The sequence below is a fragment of the Gossypium hirsutum genome, chromosome D10 (assembly GCF_007990345.1).
Source record: "Gossypium hirsutum isolate 1008001.06 chromosome D10, Gossypium_hirsutum_v2.1, whole genome shotgun sequence".
NCBI lineage: Eukaryota > Viridiplantae > Streptophyta > Magnoliopsida > Malvales > Malvaceae > Gossypium > Gossypium hirsutum.
In genome coordinates, this window is record NC_053446.1 from 66,637,268 (window position 1) to 66,650,270 (window position 13,003).

Consider the following 13,003-nt stretch of genomic DNA (forward strand, 5'->3'; position numbering starts at 1 on the left):
AGGAAATAGCGAAATAGGACCAAATTGAAGCACGCCACAAATAGGAGGGACTGCGTGCGCAAATAGACCCTTAAACGAAAACACGCGGATCCTTCTGGTCAGGTCGGGTCGACGCGCGGATCCCCTCCCCAAAACAACGCCGTTTCATGTTTAGTATAAATAATAAGAAAAACCCAAAAACAAATCAGTTTCATCATTTTTTAAAAAAAAACAGAGAGAGAGAGCTCTCTCCTTCTCTCTCAGGCCCCAAGTCCGGCCATGGGCTCCGGCAATCCTCCGCCGTCGCGTCGGCCACCGTACACGGTGGCCGAAAAATTCAAAAGGTATGTTTTTTTTCTGCCTTTTTTACTATCTTTATTTATATATACACATGAAGAGAAAAGAGAGCAAAATAAAAAAATAAAAACTTCAAAACTGAAAAGAAAGAGACCTTGAATCTGCCCTTTTTTATTTTTTCGATTGAATCTCTTATTTTTTTGATACAAGAGTTGTTGGAAGAAGCCGAAAAGGAAGTCACATGTTCGGCTTTTATAGCCCTTTTTTACATGAATTTTTAATTTGTTTTTGTGCATTTGTGACTTCTTTCTTTCTGTTTGCAGGCGCAAGTGGGGTGAGCAAGTGGGCGACGGTGACGTGCGGCGGTGGCAGTGGATAGGGCGGCGGCAGTTGGGTCTGAGAACCCTAGGTGCGGCACCTAGGGTTAGGAAATTTTGTTTTTTTCTGTTATAGGCTAGGGTTAGAAAATTGGGTTGAAATTTTGGGTTGGTGTTTTGGGTAGGTCTTGGGTTTAATTTTGGGTCTGCTGGTATAGGCCATTTGGGTCTTTAGGTGGGTTAGGTTTGTTGGGTCTGGGTAGGTTTAGGTAGGCAAAATTGGGCTATACAGCTCTAACCTGAACACAACATATGGAATTATAATGTGAGTTTCATACTTGATGTATAAAGTGTATAAACTCTTCAACCTATCAATAGATTGCGGCAAAATCATTTCTCCATAGCATCCTAACTTTAAATATCTCAAATGTTGGAGATTACCAATTTCAACTGACACATGCCAGTACTTTATGACATTCCTTCTTAGAAGAGTCAACGCCCTTAAAAATTTGAAGCTTTTGCATTTTGAAATGCACAATTCTATCAATTCCACATTTTGAGGCAACAACAAAGAACGTAATTTTGGATGCTCTCCTTCGAATGAACTTTCCTTTCACTAGGATGAAAAGAAATTCTTCGTAGCATAGGTTTTGCCAATGTCACATCAAATTCAGCCGATGATTGTTGAATAATTTCCAAGAACTTCTCCTCTTTTGCTTTCTTCGTGTACAAGTCCCTCAAGAGATAATGTATTTGACATGTTTTCACTCTTGTCCCTGTATATTCTTGCCTCTAAACTTGAACCAAGCTCCTATCTATAAGCTCTTCTAGGAATTGTTCGCCTACATCCTCCATCAAGATTTCTTTGCTTTCCAATGATGGTGAAATGAATCCTTCAGCGATCCATAGTTGAATGAGTTCACTTTTCGATATCTCCCAATCTTCTGGATAATGACCAAGATACAGAAAGCATGGTTTTATATGATAAGACAATTCATTGTAGCTTGAAACCAAAATTCTGTTCACTGCACCATATTGATGATCTTGGTGTGGGAGCCCTTTTAGGTGTCCATGGATGTTTTTGTGAACCATCTCCCATTGAGCCAATGACATTTTTGTTGCTAGCAAGCCTCCCAACACAACAATTACTAAAGGCAGACCTCCACATTTTTTCACCATCTCCTTTCCAAGCATCTCAAATTCTTCTGAGCAGCATTGAGAACCCATTTTGCTCCGTGGGAATGCTTTCCTACACAAAAGATTCCAACTTTCATCATCTGTAAGAAGTGAGAGCTCCGTGGGAGTGTTGCAGGGATCGGTATGTAAAGTCACATTCCTGTTGCGTGTAGTGAACAATATTTTGCTTCCCTTTCTTCCTCGTGGAAAAGCAGATTTAAGAATATCCCAATCCTCGCTTCTCCAGATATCATCGAGGACTACCAACCAAGCACCGCTTTTCTTTCAAAGCATTAAAAAGCCTTTTCCACAACTCATTCTCGTCCAGTTTCTCAATTAGCTCTCTTTCATCTTTAGAAGGAGAGAGAACTTTCATCAAGACACTAAGCAAAACTTCTCTAGGCTTACATTGTTGAGATATATAAACCCAAGCCAAATAATCAAAACGGTGTCTAACCTCAACATGGTTATATACTTTTCTGGCAAGGGTAGTCTTACCGATGCCCCCCATGCCGACTATGGAAACGACGGCGTGGGGTCTATCTTCTTCAGTCATCAACATGGTCATGACATCCTTGGTGCTAACCTCCAAGCTAACAACGTCCTCTTCCTCGACATGTGAGTATGTCCTTCTTAACCGCTGCTGCACCTTGAAAATTGAGCTAGAGGCTTCTCCATCACCAGGTATCTCAAAAGCTGGAAGATTCTCTGAAATCTTTTCGAGCCTGGTCTGGATTGCTTTGACCTGAACTCCGATTTTGTGCAGATGAAAAGATTTGGTGAAAATGGAGGTGAATCTCTTGACATTCCCATGAAAACCTCGTTGGTTGCTGCTTTAAGAATAAAAGAGTCGATGACATCTTCAGCATCATGTTCAAGCTTGCGATCCGCGTCCTTCAAGAAATATTGCATTCGCTTCAGTTCAGCCGTTAGGCTCTCAACTTGATCTTTCACATCTTTCAGGAAAACTGCTTCATGGATTAATAGATCTAATGTCGGTGCCGAAAAAACGGAAAAGCGTTGTTTAGATTTCAGTTCGTAAATATGTGACATTTAAAATTATTTCATGAAAAAAAAACTTAAATTGTAAGGATGTGATATAACAGTAATTTTAATGGTTCAATGACTTAAATGAAAAATATCAAATAATTTAGTGACAATTTTGTAACTTTTTAAAGTTAATTGACTAAAATATAAATTAACTTGCAATTTAGTAATCTTTAGTATAATTTACTCCAATTATTTATTATTTTTTACTGTATTATTTTTTATACAATACTTAAATTACTCATAAATAAACTTAACAATTCCTAAAAGTGAAGATATTGCACTCTTATTAACCTTCAAACCCATATCACTAAATGTTTTTTTACCTTACCAGTAATTTTTTTATAAAAAATGAAAGGACCACTTGGAATAGTACAAATGATGATGAAAGAAAATAAGAGAAAATTGACTAGTGTTGAAAGAAAAAAAAATCAAGGATTTTTGGATTTTAATGGTGGAAATATTTTTTTTAAAAAGAAATATTTATTTATTTGAGAGAAGCTCTATACATAATCTATACAAAATAATATTCAAACTTAAAATTTTAAAATTCATAAGACGGGTGAGTTTGGATGGGCGATGCGTTTACTTGCAGTTAGTGTAAAAATAGCGGTGGCAGGGAGATTAGATACTGTAGCGTGAGACAAAAAGTAAGCGCACCGCACCGCACCTAATTGCCCATCTAAACCCACCATTAAACCTTATCGTTAAAATAGTGCATTGACGAGGTTCATTATTTTAAAAAATTTAGATTAAATCGATGAAATAAAAAGTTGATAAATAAATTATTTTCATGTTGCAAATTTACTTCATTGCAGCACCAACCATTTTGAAATTACTGCTACAATTTGTCTTAACTCAAAGACAGTAATAAATAAATTTCTAATATTTAAATCTAAATCTTTCCTTAAAATCCATAAACTTGAATGGATGAACAATCAATTAATGTTGAGCTTCTTTGCAGGCTTGCATTTGGAGATGAAAGAAAGCATCCAACCCTACCATCAACAACATGAAATTGGTATATCATCTTTTATCTATACTAATAATAATGATAAAAAGAATATAATACAGAAAATCATGAAAATTAAAATTAATTCTTAGTGTTTCCCCATTGTGAGAATTTTTTTTTTGTAGTTTTGTTTTTATTTGTGACATAAAAAGTTTTAAAATAATGAGAAAATATCAAAACTATTTTTGCATACGTTTAATCAAATTTAGCTAATAAATTTATTTTTTTAGCTTTTTAGGTGGAATGGTTTCAAAAAAAACTATATAAAAGATCAAATTACACAATGTGTAATGTTGTGGGATCGATTTTTTAGAATCAAGTCTAAATTGATGCAATGTATAAATGTTGAAGGTTGAATGTGCTATTATGTCAATTTCAAATGTTGTTGTCGTTAGCCAAATGGTTGAATGATAAAAAAAATTACTAACCGTCGGATGACAAAATTGAATAGTTGAATGACAAATTTGTAATTTTTTATAGTTGGGTGAAAAAAAATACTAATAATTAGGTGACTATTGTTTACCTTAAAATATAATAATAATGAGATATCTTTTATATTTAATTGAAACAAAATATTTTTTATTTATTTAATGAACACTAATCCAAATTAGGTCAAAGGAAAGCAATGTTGCAATTAACATTGAAGTTTAGTAGTTGACTTAAAAAAGTAGGCAGGCCAACAATCATGGACATTGAGAGAGTTTCAACAATATAGGCTTTTATGAATTTACATTAAAGATTAAATTAGCGCTTGAATTGATATATAGTTGATTATTCACATCACCTGCCATAGATATGCAAAGGATCCAGTTTTAAAGCTAAAAAAAAAAAAGTAAAAAAGATAATTAAGAAAGAAAAATATTACAAATGAGTAATCTCTGAATTAACGTAAAAGTAACCCCTACGAACTATCCTCTCAGATATTTGGATGGAAGGTATGTGGCGCACTTTATAGAAATCCTCTCCTTTTTTACCTATCACTGCAATCCTTCTTATCCTTCTTGTCAATGATGAAGGCATTGCTCTTAATATCAATGTTTGGAGAGTAGTAATATACCTCAATCCTTCTGGCAACCTTTCTAGTTTGAAATTCAAGCTCAAACTCAAATTTTGGAGACGTGGCATTGCGCCTTCTTGTATCTCCCACTCTTCTAAATTTGTTGCTTTATTTAGATGAAAAGATTCACATCACCTGCCATAGATATGCGAAGGATCCAGTTTTAAAGTTTTAAATTTTGTATAAAAAAAAGACAGTAAAAAGATAATTAAGAGAGAAAAATCTTACAATAAGTAATCTCTGAATTAACGTAAAAGTAACCCCTACCATATATCTTCTCAGATATTTGGATGGAAGGTATGTGGCGCACTTTATAGAAATCCTCTCCTTCCTTTTCACCTATCACTTCAATCCTTCTTGTCAATGATGAAGGCATTGCTCTTAATATCAATTTTTGGAGAGTAGTAATATACCTCAATCCTTCTGGCAACCTTTCTAGTTTGAAATTAAAGCTCAAACTCAAATTTCGGAGACGTGGCATTGCGCCTTCTTGTATCTCCCACTCTTCTAAATTTGTTGCTTTATTTAGATGAAAAGATTCAAGTTGACGAAAGCCATTGGCAGAGCAAATCAATTTTCTCCCCTCATATGCAAAACTTGATAAATTAAGAATTGTCAAACAAGGCAGATTTTCCAACACTTCCATTGGATCTTGAGTCATCGTAGAGCATTGTAAACTTAATTTGACAATACTTTGTGGAAGAAATTTCAGAACATGATGGCTTTGATGTGGATCTTCTTTTAAATGCCCTACTAATTTCAATTTGGAAAGGTGACCAAACTGAAAAAGAGGTTCCAAGTCTAGATATGAAAATGAGCTTGACTTTTCAACAGACAAATTCATACACAATGACCTAAGGCGATCCAATTTGAGCATCAATAGTAGGATAGACTTCACATCTTCTGAACTCTTGAATATTATTCCTAAACACTGAATATGAGACAACCTAAGCGCCTCATTATTTTCAATCAACTTCTTGTCCACCGACATGTATTTCAAAGATTCAATATTTTTTGAAGAAAAGCTTTGCCACCAATGGAAACCACTTTTGATCCAGGGATATGCATCCGGCCCTTTAATCACAAATTGCCTTAAACGTTCCAACTTGAATACAACATTTGGAACCACAATGCCAGAAGGGCATTGGAAGTACAAAGTGTGTAAATTCTTCAACTTTCCAATAGCACATGGCAAGATCATTTCCCCATTGCATTTTAACCTCAAATACCTCAAATGATGGAGATTACCAATTTCACCTGACACATGCCACTTCCTACACTTCCTAACATTCCTCGTAAGTTTCAACACTCTTAAAAGTTTAAAGTTCTTGAAATTTGAAATATGGAAATTTATGAATACCTTTTCTTGAATCAGCAGCAAAGAACGTAATTGTGGATGCTCTCCTTTTAAATGGACATCCCTTTTGCCAGGATGTATAGCAATTCTTCGTGGCATAGATGCTGCCAAGGTCACATCAAGAGAATTTTCAGTGTTTTCAATTAATGAAGGTTGAATAAATTTTAAGAAATTCTCCTCTTCTGCTTTCTCCACGCACAAGTTTCTCAAGAGATCATGTATTCGGCATGTTTTCACCTTTGTCCCAGTATAGTCTCGTCTCCAAACTTGAACCAAGCTTCTATCTATAAGCTCTTCTAGGAATTGTTCGCCTACATCCTCCATCAAGATTTCTTCGCTTCCCCATAATGGTGAAATAAAACCTTCAGCGATCCATAATCGAATGAGCTCTTTTTTCGGTATCTCCCAATCTTCTGGATAATGAGCAAGATACAGAAAGCATGGTTTTAAATGATAAGGCAAATCATTGTAGCTTAAAACCAAAATCCTGTTCACTGCACCATATTGATGATCAAGTTGTTCGAGCCCTTTTAAGTGTCCATGGAAAAAGTTTCTGTGAACCGTCTCCCAGTCGTCCAACGATTGTTTTCTTGCTAGCAAGCTTCCCAAGACAATAATAGCTAAAGGTAGACCTCCGCATTTTTTCACCATCTCTCTTCCGAGTTTCTCAAATTCTTCAGAGCGGATATGAGAATCTGTCTTGTTTAGGGGGAATGCTTTCCTTCTCAAAAGAATCCAACTTTCATCATCTGTAAGAGGTGAGAGCTCCATGGGAGTGTTGCAGGGATCGGCATGTAAAGCCACATTCCTGTTGCGTGTAGTGAACATTATTTTGCTTCCCTTTCTTCCTCGTGGAAAAGCAGGTTTAAGAATATCCCAATCCTCGCTTCTCCAGATATCATCGAGGACTACCAAATACCGCTTTTCTTTCAAAGCATCAAAAAGACTTTTCCACAGCTCATTCTCGTCCAGTTTCTGAATTAGCTCTCTTTCATCTTTAGAAGGAGAGAGAACTTCCATCAAGACACTAATTACAACTTCTCTAGGCTTACATTGTTGAGATATATAAACCCAAGCCAAGCAATCAAAATGGCGTCTAACCTCAACATGGTTATATACTTTTCTGGCAAGAGTAGTCTTACCGATGCCCCCCATGCCGACTATGGAAACGACGGCGTTGGGTCTATCTTCTTCAGTCATCAACATGGTCATGACATCCTTGGTGCTAACTGTTGCGGAAGCGACGATAATATTAATAACAATATTATCAGAAATATTTAGATAATTATTATGCCAACAATTATACTAAGAAAATTCCCAGTTAAATTGGAGGGGTCACAATGGTCCCGCTTAAAACCCAACAACTAGACAGAACTCACTTAGATATTTATAGCAATAATAACTAAATAAATATAACCAACATAAAGCTATTAAATAAAAGCAAACAAATAAGAAATAAAATACCAGAGTTTTAACGAGGTTCGGCCAATTTAGCTTACGTCCTCGGACACTACCAAATTAATATTTCCTCTAGAAATATTACAAAGGAGAAGATTTTGGGATGATACAACCAAAGGGGGAGGGGTTCTATATATAACAAACCAAACCCCCTCCCTTTCTATCTTTTCCTAATGTGGGATATTGCCAATATTCAACAAATCTCCACCTTGGCGATATTCCACATCTTCGAACATCTTCTCATAACACAAACTTCAATAGTGTCTTCAAATTTGCAACCAATCGCCTTCTTCCCTTTTGGTAGTTGTGCCAGCTTCCACGTCTTGTTTTTCTCTAGAGATTGCATTTCCTCTTCCATTGCACCTAACCATCTATTATTCTCTAAACTCTGAATGGCTTCGGTGTAAGTGGATGGAATATTATCAACAACTGGAAGTGCATAAGCTACCATGTCAGTGAAACGAGCAGGTTTCTGAATTTCTCGTCTCTGCCTTCTGACTGCAATTGGCTCTGATTGCTGTTGAGGTTCTTGGGTAGAAACCTCTTCCTCATCTGACTCTGCATCTGCCAATGAAGAATCACTAGTGGTACCTTTTGCTGGAATTACCACACTCTGCTCAAACTCCACCTGCTGCGGAGTACACTCCACCTGCTGTGAAGTACTACTCACTCCTTCTGGATTTACCTTATTCAACATGGCAGATTCATGAAAGGTAACATCCCTACTGATTATCGTCTTCTTTGCCTCTAGACACCACAAACGATATCCCTTAACACCAGCATTGAAGCCCATGAATAGAGCCTTCTTTGCTCTTGGATCTAACTTTGATTCTTTCACATGATAATATGCAATAGAACCAAAAATGCGCAAGGTGTCATAATCAGTAGCAGGTTTTCCATACCATTTCTCCAAAGGAGTCTTGCCATTTATAGCAGATGATGGCAAATGATTGATGAGATGTTGAGCGTACGTCACAGCCTCAGTCCAAAACTTTCTATCTAATCCAGCATTAGATAACATACATCGAACTTTCTCCACAAGCGTTCGATTCATACGCTCTGCCACCCCATTCTATTGCGGTGTTCCACCTACGGTGAAGTGCCTTACTATGCCACAATCTTGGCATATCTTCAGGAAAGGATCGCTTTTATATTCTCCACCGTTGTCTGATCGGAGAACCTTAATCTTCCTTCCTGTCTGATTTTCAACTTTAGTTTTCCACTTAAGGAAAACTTCAAGCACCTCATCTTTGTTCTTCATAGGGAACACCCAAACTCGTCTGGAAAAATCATCAATAAAGGTGACAAAATAACGTCTTCCTCCAAGTGATGGAGTCTTGGACGGTCCCCATACATCAGAATGCACATAATCCAGAATACCTTTAGTATTGTGAATCCCAGTGCCAAATTTCACCCTTCGTTGTTTTCCCAGAACACAATGCTCGCAAAATTCAAGTTTGCAAGTCTTTGTACCTTTCAATAATCCTTGCTTGGCTAGAGTTTGCAAGGATTTTTCACCAGCATGGCCCAAACGCATATGCCACAGCTGTGTTGCCTCAGCGTCCTTCTTGGTACTCGTAATTGCTGCTGCTGTTGTCCCGACCACTGTACTACCTTGGTAGTAATACAGATTGTTCTTTCTTATGCCTTTCAACATCACCAATGCTCCTGAAGTTGCTTTAAGAACTCCATCTCGTATTGTCACAACTAGGCCTTTAGATTCTAACGACCCCAAAGAGATGAGATTCTTCTTCAACTTTGGGACATATCGTACATCCCGCAAAATTCTAGTAGATCCATCATGACTCTTCAGTTTAATTGAACCTATCCCGGCTATTTTACATGTGTTATCATTACCCATGTAAACAACCCCTTCATCTAGTTTTTGAAATTCAAAGAACCATTCCCGAATGGGACACATATGATAGGAACAACCAGAATCCATGATCCACTCATCTGCATATAATGTTGAAGATGTCATACTAAGAGAAAAGTCTGACTCTGCTTCACTATTGCATTCTGCAACATTTGCATCTTGCGGAGTCTTCCCTTTTTTCTTCAATTTTGGACAATCTTTCTTCCAATGTCCTTTTTCTTTGCAAAAAGAACATTCATCTTTGGCAACAGCTCGACCTTTGGACTTTCTTCTCTTCCCCTTAGACTGACTTTGCTGACGACCTCTTGTTACCAATGCTTCCACTGCTGCTTCACCTGAACCTTTCAACTTATCCTTTCGGCGTAGTTCATAGCTATACAATGCAGCAGTTACTTCATTGAAAGTTACTTCCGATTTTCCATGAAGTAGAGTAGTTTCAAGGTACTCAAACTCCTCAGGAAGCGATCCCAACAACATTAACGCCAAGTCTTCGTCTTCAAAAGTCACATCCAAATTCAACAAATCAGCCACCAGCTGATTAAAATTGGTAATGTGCTCGTTCATCGTGGTACCAGGAACATAACTGAAACGAAACAGTCTTTTCTTCATATGTAACTTATTTTGACTGTTCTTCTTCAGAAATTTCTCCTCCAATGCTTTCCACAATTTACTTGCAGAAGTCTCTTTACTGAATGTATACTTCTGCTCTCTGGAAAGACATGATCGAATTGTACCACATGCCAATCGGTTGATGGTCTTCCATTCTTTATCATCAACCCCTTCTGGTTTTTCTTCCTCAATGGCAATATCTAGACCCTGTTGAAAGAGGGCATCTAGAAGCTCACTTTGCCACATGCCGAAATGACCTGTTCCATCAAAAATTTCCACTACAAATCTCGTATTTGCAGTTCCAATCCTCGGCAAAATGTACGAAGTGGAAGTTGTTGATATGGATGGTTTTTCTTCTGTCATTTTTGCCATAGCTTCTACTTAATAGCCACCAAATGTAGAATACCCACAAGCTTTAGGAAATGTTTCTGATGTGTAAGATCAGACTAAGCTGCAAACACAGAGCATACTACAAAACCTTGGCTCGGATACCAATTGTTGCGGAAGCGACGATAATATTAATAACAATATTATCAGAAATATTTAGATAATTATTATGCCAACAATTATACTAAGAAAATTCCCAGTTAAATTGGAGGGGTCACAATGGTCCCGCTTAAAACCCAACAACTAGACAGAACTCACTTAGATATTTATAGCAATAATAACTAAATAAATATAACCAACATAAAGCTATTAAATAAAAGCAAACAAATAAGAAATAAAATACCAGAGTTTTAACGAGGTTCGGCCAATTTAGCTTACGTCCTCGGACACTACCAAATTAATATTTCCTCTAGAAATATTACAAAGGAGAAGATTTTGGGATGATACAACCAAAGGGGGAGGGGTTCTATATATAACAAACCAAACCCCCTCCCTTTCTATCTTTTCCTAATGTGGGATATTGCCAATATTCAACACTAACCTCCAAGCTAACAACGTCCTCTTCCTCGACATGTGAGTATGTCCTTAACCGTTGCTGCACCTTGATAATTGAGCTAGAGCCTTCTCCATTTCCGGATATCTCATAAGCTGGAAGATTCTTGGAAATGTTTTGGAGCTTGGTCTGGATTGCTTTGACCTGCACCCCGATTTTTTGCAGATGACAAGGTTTGGTGAAAATGGATGTGAATCTCTTGATAATCCTATGAAAACCTCGTTGATGTGCTGCTTTAAGAATAAAAGAGTCGATGACATCTTCAGCATCATAAGCAAGATCTCTGATTTCCGTCACCCGATTCTGGAAACGCGCATCTTGTTCAAGCTTGCGATCCGCATCCTTCAAGAAACACTGCATTCGCTTAAGTTCAGCGTTTAGGCTCTCAACTTGATCTTTCACATCTTTGAGGAAAACAGCTTCATGGATGAGTAAATCTAAAATTCTTTCAACAGCTAAGGACACAATAGCCTCTGCCATTTCTCCTGCTGGTTCAGAACAGATTCCACAAACTGATCGGCAAGTATTAGTAGAATATTTTATGTATTAGTGGAGAAGTATTTCTCATTATCGGAAGTTTTGAAGATCTATTTTTGGAGGTGAGGTTGGTAGTTATTTTTCTTTGGACAGTAAATAGCTGAACATTTTATTATTATTATTATTATTATTATTATTATTATTATTATTATTAATGTGAAGAAAACGTTAAGTAAATCTATCATCACTGACATTAGTAGGCCAACCTCAATTCAATTCTTCCAAATTATTATAAAATTACAAAATATTATTTAAATATTCAAAAGTTTTCATTTAAACCAGTAAATTATTTAAAAAATTTTATTTAAATAATTGAACTATTAAGTCCTTAAAAGTTTGGCTAGAGTGGTTCAAGCGGCAATTTAATGAATAGTATGATGGATCAATACTCATCGACGAGTAAAATAATATATATTATATCAAATCAATATGATAATCGGTGTCGAAGAATGAAGAAAAAAAGAATTTGGATTATAGTTCATATATGACATTTAAAGTTGCTTTATGAAAAAAAACCTAAATTGTAGAAAAGTAGGGGCAAAAGAGTTTTTTGTTTATTGGTGTGAACAATGAAGGTCATATAGCAGTATTTTAACAACTTAATAACTTAAATAAAAGCATTTAATAGCTTAGTGATCATTTTGTAACTTTTTGAAGTTAATTGAACAAAACGTAAACTTACTCGTAGTTTAGTGACCTTTGGAGTAATTTACTCCAATTTTTTTTTGTGTTATTTTTCATATAATACCTAAATTACCCATAAATAAACTTCACAACTCTTAAAGTGGAAGATATTAGGCAATTCTTTTTACTCAACGAATATAAAATTTTATCAAGAATGAAAGGACCACTTAGAAACCAGTAGTACAAAGAATGTTAAAACAAAATAAGAAAAATTTGAGAGAAAATTGATGAGTGAAAAAAAATAAAACAATAAAGCCAGTGACCATGGCACAAGATGCGCCCCATTGAGGTTTGTCGATCAATAGTTAAAGTTAATTGTTAAAAGGACTTTTGATGGATTTTATATTTTTTATGATTTTTATAAAATTTTATTTTTTGACTATTTTTCTAAAAAAAATTCAAATTATTAATAAGTTTTTAAATTTTATTGAAATTTAATATTTTTTTTCTAAAATTTATTATTTTTATGATTTTTTTCTAATTTTTAATAAGAGTAGGGGCTTAATTGCTTTTTTGAAAAAAATTAAAGCCTTTTTGATGCATTATGAAAGTTCAAGTACCCAATTAAGTGGGAAAAAAATAGAGGCTTAATTGTTTCTTTGAAAAAAAAATTTAAGGTTTTTTTTATGCATTATGAAAGTTCAAGTACCTAATTGA

General features: G+C 35.7%; 1 protein-coding gene across 1 annotated transcript; it reads right to left on the minus strand.

Moving 5' to 3' along the window:
* Nucleotides 1-1,385: 1,385 nt before the first annotated feature.
* LOC107935291 (probable disease resistance RPP8-like protein 2) lies at nucleotides 1,386-11,679 on the minus strand. Its single transcript, XM_041102075.1, has 5 exons — nucleotides 11,110-11,679; nucleotides 5,114-7,471; nucleotides 2,589-2,737; nucleotides 2,045-2,514; nucleotides 1,386-1,842 (listed from the first exon to the last, which is right to left on the minus strand). The coding sequence occupies exons 1-5, from the start codon at nucleotides 11,603-11,605 to the stop codon at nucleotides 1,386-1,388; spliced, it is 3,930 nt and encodes a 1,309-aa protein (XP_040958009.1). The 5' UTR covers nucleotides 11,606-11,679.
* Nucleotides 11,680-13,003: the final 1,324 nt, after the last annotated feature.